The 14,218-nt window shown below is 37.4% G+C and overlaps 2 protein-coding genes across 3 annotated transcripts in view; one reads left to right on the forward strand and one right to left on the reverse strand.

Annotated features, from left to right (window-relative positions):
- LOC107696034 (casein kinase II subunit alpha-like) overlaps positions 1-9,354 on the forward strand; it is a 12,698-nt gene extending 3,344 nt beyond the window's left edge. The window contains exons 2-13 of the mRNA XM_016496172.1: positions 190-409; positions 2,642-2,753; positions 4,038-4,139; positions 4,294-4,344; positions 4,425-4,484; positions 4,864-4,947; positions 5,268-5,378; positions 5,605-5,706; positions 7,070-7,170; positions 7,268-7,416; positions 7,553-7,642; positions 8,645-9,354. Of these exons, the coding sequence (XP_016351658.1) occupies positions 309-409; positions 2,642-2,753; positions 4,038-4,139; positions 4,294-4,344; positions 4,425-4,484; positions 4,864-4,947; positions 5,268-5,378; positions 5,605-5,706; positions 7,070-7,170; positions 7,268-7,416; positions 7,553-7,642; positions 8,645-8,760 (1,179 nt within the window). The 5' untranslated portion in view covers positions 190-308 and the 3' untranslated portion in view covers positions 8,761-9,354. The remainder of the gene's footprint in view (positions 1-189; positions 410-2,641; positions 2,754-4,037; positions 4,140-4,293; positions 4,345-4,424; positions 4,485-4,863; positions 4,948-5,267; positions 5,379-5,604; positions 5,707-7,069; positions 7,171-7,267; positions 7,417-7,552; positions 7,643-8,644) is intronic.
- A 679-nt stretch (positions 9,355-10,033) lies between these two features.
- LOC107696032 (solute carrier family 2, facilitated glucose transporter member 10-like) lies at positions 10,034-14,191 on the reverse strand. Of its 2 annotated transcripts, none has more exons than XM_016496170.1 (5): positions 13,370-14,191; positions 11,121-12,323; positions 10,737-10,859; positions 10,499-10,634; positions 10,034-10,319 (listed from the first exon to the last, which is right to left on the reverse strand). In XM_016496170.1, the coding sequence occupies exons 1-5, from the start codon at positions 13,371-13,373 to the stop codon at positions 10,238-10,240; spliced, it is 1,548 nt and encodes a 515-aa protein (XP_016351656.1). In that variant the 5' UTR covers positions 13,374-14,191; the 3' UTR covers positions 10,034-10,237. The 2 variants fall into 2 exon arrangements, with proteins under 2 accessions (XP_016351656.1, XP_016351655.1); XM_016496169.1 differs by having other exon boundaries at positions 10,034-10,329; positions 10,497-10,634; positions 13,370-14,190.
- Between the last annotated feature and the right edge of the window lie 27 nt (positions 14,192-14,218).

Here is a 14,218-nt window from a genome sequence, read left to right on the forward strand (position 1 = left end):
TTCTGTTAAATAAAATATCTCCCTTTGAAGTGGACTTTGAGCTTTGTAACTTTGCAGATCTTTTTTATGCTCAAACAGCAGCATTACAGACTAACTAAAGTTGAAAAAGTGAAAAAGCATAATAGGACCCCTTTAAATAATATCCTCTTGAAGTCTCAGATTTACCACTATATTTACTTTTCCCCACAGCCATCCAGAGGTGCTTCCATCTTCTATGGCCCCTTCCCTGTAGCCAGCACTTTCTGCAAAGCTGTTCTCATCAGATAATTAATTCGTAATATAGTAAACACAGTGCTGAACTGTGTGTCATGTCAGGACCTGTGGCGAGTCGTGCCAGAGTCTACGCTGAGGTCAACACACAACGGCCCAGAGAATACTGGGATTATGAATCGCATGTTATTGAGTGGGGGTATGTATAACGAAATATATCTATTTTTTTAATTAGAATATTTATTTATTAGAAGCAGTAACATTTTTAAAGTGGCAAACACAATCAATTTGCATAGCTTTGTTACGTTCATGTTGTGTTTGTGTTACATTTTTTTTCGCCCTTGAGGAAAAGCTCCAGGAATGTTACCGGAATCGACTAAATAGAGGCGATTATCAGGGGCCCTGCACAATTTTGTTTTTCCTCTTCAGTTCATTGACTAGATGCTTCTGCAGTTCTCATTGTACTCTTTTCACTGATGTGGTTCAGACTTGCCCTTCTGTAGCCATTAGCAGTCGATGCTTGTAGAAGAGCTCTTTTGACTTCAGTTTTGCCTTCAGCATAAATTTTGTTTGATATTGTTGGCTGATCACATGCTGTTTCAGTCAGTTTTTTTTTTTTTTTTTTTTACAATTGTTAGGACCAATTTACTCAATACTTAGGTCACTTTTTCAAAACCCTTCACATAGTGAGCACAACAGTAGTGTATGTGGACTAAACTGTGGATCATTTATCATTTCTTTAGCACAGAATAAATTCAGTGACTACAGCTTTCAAATTACATGAATTATTTTCTCACACAGACACAACCACCACTAAATCTCTATGAACCTACAGGCCAATTTGCACTTTTACATGCTCTTTTCAAAACTGTTACACTTAAATTCAAAACACATTTGAGTAATACCATATTGAAATATATTGAAAATCTAAAAAATGAAATTGTATCAAAACAATTAGTGAAGCTAAACACATAGACAGGTGTTAGACTTTCATTACATTTATGCAGAAGGGAAACACTTAGGAATAATGTTGTACTGTAATTCAAGCATAGACCGTGTGACATATACTGCAGTGAATTCTAAACAGTAGACACTGACATTCTTGTTTTTTAAATAAATGTTACAAAAACATAATATGCTACCTCTTTGTGATTTTTGGTCAGTGTTTTATGAGTGACAAAGTGACACACTTTGCTAGTGCAATGGAAAAATGAGTTGATTAGATACATTGTCTGAAGTGATTTGGTAGTTTTTGTACACTTTAAAGGAGACATATTATGCCCCTTTTTACAATATGTAACATAAGTCTCTGGTGTCCCCAGAATGTGTCTATGAAGTTTCAGCTCAAAATACCCCACAGATCATTTATTATATCATTTTGAAAATGCCTATTTTGAGTGGAAGCAGAAACACGCAGTTTTTCGGGCCTGTGTCTTTAAATGCAAATGAGCTGCTGCTCCCCACCCCCTTTTCCAGAATAGAGCTGCGCCTTTACAGCTCGGACCTGCTATATAACATCTGTTTTGGTTCTGATCATCATGTTTATCGTGCTGAAATCAACTCGAACTTTTACCGTGGCATTAGAGCTGGTACACCGTTGTCGCTTGAAAAATAAAAATGACGGTGCCGTGGGTGTAAACTTACAGATTAAGGGGCGGTCATATTATAATGAGATCCCTTTGCCACGTCACCAAGGGAGCGAAATCAGACACGCTCGTTTTCTCAGACGCTTGCAGAAAAAAGGCTTACCAAAACAAAGTGACTGAGTTAATCTTTTTCACGTTTCCTTGGTTGGTAGATGCACCGGGGACCTGATTATAGCACTTAAAACCTGGAAAAGTCCAAAAACTGGGTTATGTCTGTGAAGGTTAACAGCTGGGAAATAAATTGCATGTTTATTTTAGATCTGTGTGGCAGCAGCAATATACAGTAAATAAAAAAAAAAATGCACTGCTCTGTTGTCTCCTCTGAGGCTGGGACGTCTGTGCTCGTCTGTGCAGCCAAAGACAGAACATTAGCATTAGAACTGGTACACCGTTGTCACTTGCAAAATCAAAATGACGGCACCGTGGCTGTAAACTTACAGATTAAGGGGCGGTCATATTATAATGAGATCCCTTTGCCACGTCACCAAGGGAGCGAAATCAGACGCGCTCGTTTTTTCAGACAAGGCTTCCCAAAACAAAGTTACTGGGTTAATCTTTTTCATGTTTCCTTGGTTGGTAGATGCACCGAGGACCTGATTATAGCTCTTAAAACCTGGAAAAGTCAGATTTTCATGATATGTCACCTTTAAATGTGAAATTAACTGTGCTGTGCTAAGCTGAAAGCTGGTAAGGTGAACTGTGTGAAGAGTTTTGAAAAAGTGACTTCAAAGTATTGAGATACTTAATACTGACCTAAATACTTAGGATTTTAATATATTTTCCAGCAATCAAGATGATTTTCAACTGGTCTGCAAGTTAGGCAGAGGAAAGTACAGCGAAGTGTTTGAAGCAATCAACATTACAAACAATGAGAAAGTAGTGGTGAAAATACTAAAGGTAAGACCAGTGGTTTACAGAAATGGGTAATGCAAATATAAAAATGAAGGCATTTGAAGCCATGTTTTTCTTATTTGTCCAATATTAATGTGGCATGTTGGTGTACCCGTCCAGAGTTATCCGTACCTTTAAAGAATATGTTGTTAAAGGGATAGTTATAAGAGTAAATTAAAATTAAAAGAGTAAAAAGAGTAGATTGTGTGCATCTGTGTCACCTCTTGACACCTCTGACTGTGTGGTTTTTATATTGAGAAGCGTATGTGTTAAAGGGATAGTTCACCCAAAAAGGAAAATGTGATGTTTATCTGCTTACCCCCAGGGCATCCAAGATGTAGGTGACTTTGTTTCTTCAGTAGAACACAAATGAAGATTTTTAACTCAAACCGTTGCAGTCTGTCAGTCATATAATGGAAGTGGATGGGAATCACGGCTTTGAGAGTCAAAAAAATACACAAACAAAACCAAATTAAACCCTGTGGCTCGTGACGATACATTGATGTGTAAAGACACAAATCGATCGGTCTGTGCAAGAAACTGAACAGTATTTTTATCATTTTTTACCTTTTACACACCGCAATGTCCAACATCCGGCGCGTGACTCGTGTACGTGCTCTGGCATAGTAGATATAGATATATATAAGTAGATTCCTCATTAGTGACTGTTTCTATGGGCCGCGGGAATCTACTTATATACAGTATATCTAGGTCTACTATGCCAGAACACGTACACGCGTCATGCGCCAGATGTTGGACATTGCGGTGTGTAAAAGGTAAAAAATTATAAAAATACTGTTCAGTTTCTTGCACAGACCGATCGTTTCGTGTCTTTACACATCAATGTATCGTCACGAGCCACAGGGTTTAATTTGGTTTTGTTTGTGTGTTTTTTTGACTCTCAAAGCCGTGATTCCCATCCACTTCCATTATATGACTGACAGACTGCAATGGTTTCTGTTAAAAATCTTAGTTTGTGTTCTACTGAAGAAACAAAGTCGCCTACATCTTGGATGCCCTGGGGGTAAGCAGATAAACATCACATTTTCATGTTTGGGTGAACTATCCCTTTAACACATATGCTTCTCAATATAAAAACCACACAGTCAGAGGTGTCAAGAGGTGACACAGATGCACAAAATCTACTCTTTTTAATGTACTCTTTTAATTTTAATTTACTCTTTTTTTTTTTTTTTTTTTTTTTTTTTTTTTTTTTTCCCTGCTGCAGCATTTAAAAAGATGTTACAGGCCTAATAGTTTGTGGATCATTAAGAACTCTCTTTTTTTAAGCCTGTGAAGAAGAAGAAGATAAAGCGTGAAATAAAGATTCTCGAGAACCTTCGCAGAGGTCCAAATATCATTACCCTCCTGGACATCGTCAAAGACCCAGTGGTCAGTATTCAGAACACTTGCTGGTTGTGATATTCATAATACAAAAGTAACAATCAAATTATACTGTAAAAATAGATTTTAGCACTTAAGTGTATTTATTTTGTTCTACTGTTACATAAGTAATTAAAACCCCTTTTGTCTGGACACATTGCAGTCCAGAACACCTGCCTTAGTTTTTGAACATGTGAACAACACAGACTTTAAGGTAAAAACCTTAATCTTAATCTCAAATAATCTCAAAAACCTGTTATGTAATTAGTTCCATCTTTGCTTTGTTTTCATCAGCAACTGTATCAGACACTGACAGACTATGACATTCGCTTCTACATGTATGAGATTCTGAAGGTGAGAATTGTAGTACCTCTTTAAAAAAAGGTTCACCAGAGACTAGCTTATTTATAAATGCATATTTCCCATGAATTAAATAAGTAATGAAATGTTTGTTTGGCATTTTTTTCTTAACATTTTGGTTAGAGGTTGAATTCAACATTACAATTTGTGTAAAAGAGGGAAAACGGAATGAGGTTATTTACTTGTCTTTCCCCCATACTGCAATTAGCATTTTACATTTTGAAATATGCAGGAAATCATAGACAGTCTAGGGTGTTAGATCCATCAGATTTAAAGTCATTTGTTAGTTGTTGTTCTGTATCGTCGTTCCTGTAAATCATTTTAATTCCTGTAATAGGTTTTGATGTGATCTCATGTTTGTGTATGTCTCTAGGCTTTGGATTTCTGTCACAGTATGGGTATTATGCACAGAGATGTCAAACCACACAACATCATGATTGATCATGAGCACAGAAAGGTAATCAGCGTTTGGTAACCATGTCAACACAGCTTAATATCCACATGAGAATCAACAGCACATTGATTTTTTTTGATAGAAATATGTTAGAAACAATTATTAAAAACAATCGAAGTATAAAGTAATGTTGCATAGTTCTAAAAAAGGAACATTTGAATGTAAGCATAAGACAGAGTCTTGCTTGGAGGTTTAAAGTTTCAATAAGCCACTGAAGTTGCTGCATGTATACTTATCATTAGCATGTATGCAGCATTATAGCATTACAGCATTATTTATACAGATAGACAAACAGACAGACAGAGTTTCATGTCATGTTTCAGTTGCGTCTCATTGACTGGGGACTGGCTGAATTCTATCACCCAGGACAGGAGTACAACATCAGAGTCGCCTCTCGCTACTTTAAAGGACCAGAACTACTGATAGATTACCAGGTCAGACTTCACATCTGTGTATATGCAGATGTCCAACTGAAAACATATTTTATAAAATATATCTTAAGTTGTTTTTACTAAGGGGGGTCTATTGATTAAAATGTCTGGTCAGCCACTTGAAACGTCTTTACAACCTTGAAAACTTGCTGAAACTGGCAACGCCTCTTTAAAAATTGCAATAGCATTTGGAAATCTGAAACAAATCACTTGTATTCGGTCATTCCAGACGTATGACTACAGTCTTGATATGTGGAGTCTTGGTTGTATGCTGGCCAGTATGCTCTTTAGGAAGGAGCCATTCTTCCATGGGCATGATAACTATGACCAGGTGAGTATCATCGGGGACTTGATAAATGGATAGTTCAATGGACAGTTGTTTGATAATTAAAGGAATATTGTGTGCTTTTATAAAATGATAAGCCTCACATAGATGATAAACCCCTAAACATTGTCCTTATTTACTTTTACCATTGGTAATTGCCACACTCTAACCATGTTTGCTTTAAAGGGGTCATATGATGCTGCTAAAAAGAACATTATTTGGTGTATTTGGTGTAATGAAATGACCAAGAGCTTGTAACACTCCAAAGAGAAAGGAAAAATTGATCATACGACCCCTTTAAAAAAAACAAATAGAAAGAAGTAGAGAACCAGTACTAAAGGCCTGTTAACACCAAGGACGATAACTATAACAATAATGGCAGCACTTTATTTTACCGTCCTGTTTTGCTTATACATAACATGTATGTATTATATCAATTATAATAACTGGGTAATACTAACCCTGAACCTACCCCTAAACCTTAACCCATGTAGTTACCTTATATTACCAGTACTTTCTTGGGTAAGTATACTGTAAGTACACATACTGTAAAATAAAATGTTATCACAATAACTGTAATTATAAAGTTTTAATAATCATTCTAAATCCACAAGAATAACGACACAGAGGAACAATATCGCTGGAATCACTTTCATTTTTCCAGTTGATAAAACAATAAAAAAAACACTGACAGCCAATCAGAATCCACCTAACTTTAAAAAGCTCACGCATTTAAAGCAGCACTATGTAACTTTTTCTGTGTTCAAAATTTGCTAAATGTATATAATGAGCGAGTACATCATGAATTCATCTTCCAAACCGCGTTTTTGTCTTATTCCGAGTCACTACGGTGCACTTATAATAAGTACTTATATTTGGACTATTGTAGCCTGGTCGGGTCGTCACCGCTGCGGAGGAACACATACCTGCGTGAATCTCCATAGACATAAACTTAGAGAAGTAGCTCCGGTTGGAATGTTCTTCCGCGGGATGTGTGCAGTTCTGTTTATTAACCGCTAGAGCGCCAAAAGTTACATAGTGCTGCTTTAAAGCGGTAGACTATATAAACTGCAGTGTGTGCACATAATAAACAGAGCGTTATTGTCCTTTGGTGTGGACATCGTATGGTTATAGTTAGCCTATTGTTCTTGTCATGAACAGGACTTAACTGTGGAAGTAAAAAAGATGAACCCTTACAACAAAGTGCAGTGCTTGCAACATAACACTGTATTGAATTTCAATACAGTAAGTTCAAGTATTTCTAATATATAGTAACATGAACACTGTAACATAAATGAATGCAGTTGTTGGTCTTTACTTTTGGAGTTGTATTGACTGAATTAATTACAATGTTCCTATTTCTTCAAAGTTGGTGAGAATAGCTAAAGTTCTTGGGACAGAAGATCTTTATGATTGCATTGATAAATACAACATTGAGCTGGAGCCTCGATTTAATGACATTCTGGGAAGGTGAGTCCTCCTTATGCCTCTTCCTTTCATAACCTGGCATTGTTAGCACTGTGTTCTTTAATTTGATTTCAGCCAATTTACATTTACTTCATGTTAGGCATTCCCGTAAGCGATGGGAGCGGTTCGTTCACAGTGAAAACCAACACTTGGTCAGTCCTGACGCTCTTGACTTTCTGGACAAGTTGTTGCGTTACGACCATCAGACCAGACTGACTGCAAGAGAGGCCATGGAGCACCCCTACTTCTGTAATAGCATTTGAAATATTACATTAGCACCAGGTCTATTGAATTACTATGACGAGATTTTCATTTGATTCTATACATTTACACTAACAAATACTAGTATTTTTAAGTAATTATGAAATCTTGCCCCTCGCCTTAGCCCCTGTTGTGAAAGATCAGTCTCGCATCGCAGGATCAACTACTGTGCCAACAACTAACACTGCAGTGAGCACTGCCACTATGATAACAGGTGAGCTACCGAGCATATATCAGACTCTTTGCATGCTTTAAAATGTCATTATAATGATAATGATTATTAAAACACACACCCACATTTTTGTTAGATTTTGTCCATAGAACTTGACTTGCTTTAAATCTGGAAAATCCCTTTAAGCACAGTTCACAGAATCAAGAACAACAGAATTATGCTTTTATACTGATTAAAAATTATAAGCAAATTCATTTGTACTTTACAGCTTTGTGCCAGTAAGTGGACCTGGTCAGGTACTGTTCAGAAGTTTGGAATCAGAGAGGTTTTTTGTTGTAGTTGTTGTTTGTTTGTTTGTTTTTTAAACAAAGAAAGAAATTAATACTTTTATTTAGCAAAATATGCATTAATTGATCAAATGACTCAAAGGTGATCAAAACACTTTTACATTGGTAACTAATGAATGCTATTCTTTATGGAATTCAACTTTAAAAAAAAAAAATTTTAAATGTGACTTTTTATTTCACAACTGACTTTATTCTCAGTTTTTTTTTTATCTCAGAACTGCAAACATAACCTTGCAATTCCGAGTTTACATCTGACTTTTTTCTTTTAGTTCTGAGTTTATATTTCATGGTGTTGTTTTTTCCACAATAGAATAAAAAAAAAAAAAGGTTATTGCTTATATCTCTTAATTCTGACTTTGTTCTCAGAATTGCAAGTTTACGTTTTATGCAGTTTGGGGTTTATATCTCACGATTCAGTGTTTATTGAAGTCTGAATTTTGAGATATAAACTCAGAATTGCAAGAAAGAAGTCAGAATTGTGAGATAAAAAGTTTTTTTTTACCTTTTTTTTTTATCCCTTGGCGGAAGTTTCCATAGTTCTTTTAAACTTAATTCATCAAGGATTTTCTTGAAAGTATCATGGTTTCCAGAAAAATATTAAGCAGCACAACTTTTTTCAACGTTGACAATAAGAAATGTTTCTTGAGCACCAAATAAGCATGAATAAGATTCCTCTTTTTTCCGTCTACTTCACCAGGAATAGCTGCGCTTCCAGCCTCCACAGCTCTAGGGCCCCTGACGGGTTCCCCCATTCTCATGGCTCCCAGCAGCCTAAACACTCCAGTGCCTGCAGCCACGGGGGCCGCTCAGTGACGTCACCACCAAACCTGCTGAGGATCTCTGGGACTGTTGTTACATAGAGCTCTTCGGCACCACAACCCATTTACCCGGCAGTGCAGCATGAGTTTATCTGAAATTGAATGCACTTCATCATGAGATGTTCACCGTCATGCATTCACCTCAGGCAGAAGTGCGCAGGATGTGTTTGAGAGCTTATTCACAGAAAGAGAATCATCCCGTGTGATATTACATACATTGTCCTGCCATTAAACAGCTTAGCTTTACTTGAAAATGGATGGACTATTTGGAGCAAGTGAAGCATGCGGTAGCACAGTATTTCTGTCAGCAGTCAATGAGCAAATCCTCTCTCAAGTGTGAAATGATACTGCCGTTATACAGCTGTGGCCGTAGTTCGGAGTGTGTATTGGTGCTGTTTACTGTAGCTCACATCAGGTCACACCAATCGCCTTTACTCAACACACAGCAGTGTCTTTAGCTCCTCTCACTGTGGATGTCCCATATAAATGGCAATGCTGTGGCTTTTTTTTTTATATATATAAATACAGCAGTCCATAACTTCTGTTTACCCACAATCCAGTAATAAAGAATCACTGCTTATCCAATCTTTGTATACACTTCATTTGACTGAACCAAAATGAATAGTGTGGCTATGGAAATATACCAACAGTTTTTATTAGGCAGGCAATTCTGATGGGCTGCAAATAAAGAAATATATTTTTTAAGATTTAAATTTCATACTTTGAACCTGTACAAATTAGAGCAGTGAAGTGGGCAATCATGTAGCTCAAACAGTTCAGTTCCCTGGGAATGCATGAACTGATCAAATATTTCTTGAATGCAAAGAAAGTGCAAATATATGAATGTTAATCGGTTTCATTCATTAGTTTAGAAATTAATGCAAAGCAATCATGTTTATAAATATGTCATGTTTAATAAGAAAGGGCTTTTATTTTGCACTGTGCCATACTTGGATGGACTTTTCTAATTGTAACACATTTGATTTTTTTTTTTCATTGAGCTGCATAAAATATATCAATTTCAAAAACTTCATTTATTAAAAAAAACCTACATTTAAAATGTAAGATGTCCCTAACATCTCTCTATATCTCTATGTAGCTGTTTGATTTGTTCAGTGTGCAATTCCACAGATCATAACACATAATTTAAGCAAAGTTTTAATCATTTAAATTGTACATTTTTAATGTGCTCTGACAGATTTTGTCACAGACTACAAAAGCCATAAAATAAGACTCAAGTAGGTGTAATTTATACTTATTTAAAATTATAATTACAAAAGTATATCATGATTTCATAATGATTTATCACTAGTAAACATCACATGCATGTGAATCATAGTACAAGAGTTACTACAAAAGATCCAACAAAAATAGATATCCATTATCATTTCAACATTGAACAATATTATCCAGTGAACAGAATGATCCGTATTGATGGTCAGCAGAGGGATTTCATCACTTTCTGCCTTATGTCATGCTGTTGTGCTTGTCAAGTGAACTCTCTGATAACCTGGAGAGAAATGTCTTCTTTGGAAAATATTGCAGAATTCCTCTCTGTGAAAAAGAAAAGAAAGAACAGATTTTGAGTAATGCATTGACTGGATGTTGTCAGATATTGCTGAATTGCATCAAGCACAGGTCAGAGTGCTCTATTCTAGTTCATTCTATTATTCTGTTATATATTGAAATATTATATAATTTAACAAGGTATGGTAGTGAATATGTTCTCTTACCGTGTCTGAGAGAGTTCTCTGTCAATTTTATGAAGAGATTTTCCTTTGGTTTCTGGTAGTACAAGGTAGATGAACACAACTGCTGCCATTCCGATAACTCCATACACAAAGAATATTCCCGATAGGCCTATCACATCTGAGAAAAATGAAAGTCGTTGAAATATGATGAAAATTATTTGCAAATACATTTCATATGATGACGACTGACTTTGTGTGTGGCCGTGGTCGTTGTGCATACCTGTTATACTCAAGAAAGAAAAGGTAACTATGAGGTTGGCCCCCACGTTGAAGCAGTTGATGAATGAATTGGCTCTTCCCCTGACTTCCTTTGGAAATATCTCACTTAGCACAAGCCATGTCACTGTGAACCAAATATGCAGTTTCATGCAATTAAAGTAGTAGCTGTTGTATGGCATGAAATATTGGTAGATGATGGAATTTCTGTGCCAATAGACGCACCAAACAGCTATTTGGACATCACTGTTTTGACAAATGTTTAGCAAAACACACTGGAGATAATGTTAATTGTATACTCAAACTGACAGACAGTTCTGTTTGGTGCTGCCAGTGGCACTGCATCTTTAACTACAGTAAATGTAGGTACCACTCCAAGAAAACTTACTTGGTCCAAAGCTGACTGAGAAGGCACTCACAACTGTCATCATGCAGATAAAAATAATCCACTTATACATGTCCTCTGAGTGTGAAGAAATATTTGAATCATGTGTTTCATGTCCAGTAGATGGAGTGCTTTGATTGACCAAGATGTTGCCCATGTTTTCTTGATTTTCAGCCGGTGAGGTCAAATTTGAATGTGGTTCTAATGAAGTGCACTGTTTTGTTGTATCAATCACTGACTGTCTGCACAACAAACCAGTAAGTATCAATCCTATAGCCAGCACTGTGCATCCACCAATCAGGAGTGATCTTCGACCAACCTTGTCTGAACATATCATTGCCAACAGAGTAGCAATGACTTTGACTATACCCAGACCCACTGACGCAAGAACTGCAGATGCGTTGCTCTGAAATCCCACAGAGAAAAGGATGGTGGAAGCGTAGAAGAGGACATTTGGCTGACCTGTGAATTGTTGACTGAGCACCAGCCCAAGGCCAATGGCAGTTCTTCTCAACATGTTGTCTTTGGTTTTGAAAAGGTCAAACACACTATATTTAACTTGTTCTGTTGGGTGCTGATTCGACATTTCCCCTGCTAATCTATCAGATTGCTGGCTATCGTCCTCTGTTACAAAGCCTTCAGAGGTACCGGCTGTCTGAGGTAAAAACCCAATGGACACCAACTGCATAAGAGATGGTATAATAGCAAATCCAAACATGTACCTCCATCCTGCTTGGACACCAGATAAAACGTAGTTGGCCGCATAGGCCAACAAGATCCCAACTGTAATTCCAACTTCGTACAGGGTAACCATCAACCCTCTGCGTTCGGGAGCAACCATCTCAGAGACAAAGATGCAGCAGCTCATGGAAGAAATGCTCATTGCAAAGCCAATGATGGCCCTCCCAACCACCAATGCCAAAAAAGATATGCTTGTAGTTAGGATGATGGTGCCTCCTAAAATGAGGAGGTTACTCAGTAAAATGGATGTCCTCCTGCCATGACGATCAATCAGCCAGCCACCAATCACAGATGCTGACAATGATCCGATCAGTAGAGCGCTAACCATGGCTTCCTGCTGGACACAACCCAGATAGAACTGAGATTGAAGCTGCGGCAGAGCGCCGGATATTATTCCAAGCTCATAGCCGAACACTAGGCCACCAAGAGTGGACGCAATGATAGTGAGCACCAGGACAGACCAACCTAGAAAAGAGAAAGTAGCACACAAATAACACAGAAGATAACTTTGCAGCTGGGATGGCCTGCTCATACACTCTTTAAAATAAAGGTTCCTTATTAGCATTGATGATTCCATGAAGAATCTTTAACATCCATGGAACCTTCCACTGCACAAACGCTTCTTCAGATTATTGAAATATTATTCACACTAAAAATGGTTCTAAGAACTGTTAACAGAAAGGTTCTTTGTGGAACCCAAATGGTTCTTCTATTGCATCCCTTTGGAATTAAGAGTGTAGGGTGAACCAGGACTTTTCTTGGTGTTCTGAGAATCTGACTTACCTGCTCAGGATGTCTTTTAACCAGCAGTTTAAAAAAGTCATGTATAAAATTACAACATGTACTACCATCCTCAGGCACTGGGATGTGCTGCCACCATGGGTAGCATATTTTTACGTGACTGGACTAACCTACAACCCTAAGGCTGATGATAAACGGAGCAACTTTTTGAGCAATTTTGCCGGGCAACTTTTTTTGAGCAATGTTGCTTTTGCACTTTCCCATTGAAAATGGGTAACAAATTTCCTTCTGGATACTTTAGATCGGTCGTGGGCCCTGTGTCTCACCTGGTTGCCCGTTGATGGCAACATTGCTCAAAAAGTTGCCCCATGTATCATCAGCCCCACATTACTCCAAATATAGTGTTGGTAGATCATCCTGATCGATAGGCCAGCTTTTCAGAACACTCCTCAACTTAAAAGTATGTTTATTTACAAATGGTTTAAAAGTAGAAAAAGTCATATTTCAGAAGGTGATCTTAAATTAGAAGAAATAGGAAACATACATATGGTCATAAACTATGACCTGCATTTTATAATAATTATACATGTTGTTCTAGATTAAGTACTGCAATATCACCATGCAGGGTATACATATTTCTAAACAGATAACTGATATTAAAATCTGTCGTATTTGTTTGCTATTGAGATAACCATAATCAATTACAATACTTTCTTCCTTAAAATGACATGCTAAAACACAAATAAGCATGGAACAGGTCTGACACTTACCCATTTTTTTAACAGATGCTGGCTCATCAAATACGCAACAAGTCTGTCTCGTCCGGGAATATAATCTATTTCCAAAACATAAACATAGCAAATGGGAACAGCTAGGTTTAAAGTTCTTCTAGTTGTCTAGTCGTCCTAGACTCTCCGCTTGATTCTGAACGCTGTCACCATGGCAACTCCCGTGTCGGCGCTATTGATTTCATTAGAGCGGATCTCTTGAGTGCGTTTCTAATTAGCTATAAATAACCTGCAGCCCTGTCCGCACAAAACTACGACACTTTAGGATTAATGTGTTGCTTTAAAGTTTTCTGAAGCCACTGTCAACGCTACAGAATAACATCTGCAAGACCAACCCGTTATTTTTAAAACAGAAGTGGGGGGAAAAGAGGCTGGCAATGCTTCCACCGTTTAAACAGTCATTAGCCGACTACACGTAGCTACCGCTAGCCCGCCTTCTCACCTCAGACCAGATGTTTTATCCCGATAGAAAACGGACGGAATCAAAAATGTACATTGTTTCAGATTATACGCGGTCCACATAGTCACTGTAAAAGGGAATCGCTACTGTGGCGCATCATAGTTTTGTTTTCGTCTGCCTTTTGTTCTGGCAAAGTTTCGTGGCTCCTCTTTCAGAGCTGTGGTCTGTTCATCCGAGCAAGTCGCGCGACGTGGCAGGAGGCTGAACTCTTCCTTAAACTGAGACTCCTTCAGCCTTCCTAAATAAAGAAGTTCTGATGCCATTCATCTTATCACAGTAACTGCACGTCGTACTTACCAACACCTTTAATATAAATATAACATAAATCATATAGTAAATATCAAACTAATTCATAATTAATCTAAGAAATA

This window comes from Sinocyclocheilus anshuiensis, unplaced genomic scaffold, assembly GCF_001515605.1.
Source record: "Sinocyclocheilus anshuiensis isolate Anshui unplaced genomic scaffold, SAMN03320099.WGS_v1.1 scaffold746, whole genome shotgun sequence".
Classification (NCBI taxonomy): domain Eukaryota; kingdom Metazoa; phylum Chordata; class Actinopteri; order Cypriniformes; family Cyprinidae; genus Sinocyclocheilus; species Sinocyclocheilus anshuiensis.

Excerpts from the sequence above, each read along its gene's own strand:
- LOC107696032 (XM_016496169.1), bottom strand. Across the intron at positions 10,860-11,120 it reads CTCAGTCAGCTTTGGACCAA|TGACATGGCTTGTGCTAAGT; the intron begins GTAAGTTTTCTT and ends TTTGGTTCACAG. Across the intron at positions 10,635-10,736 it reads TTCTTTCTTGAGTATAACAG|ATGTGATAGGCCTATCGGGA; the intron begins GTATGCACAACG and ends CATTTTTCTCAG.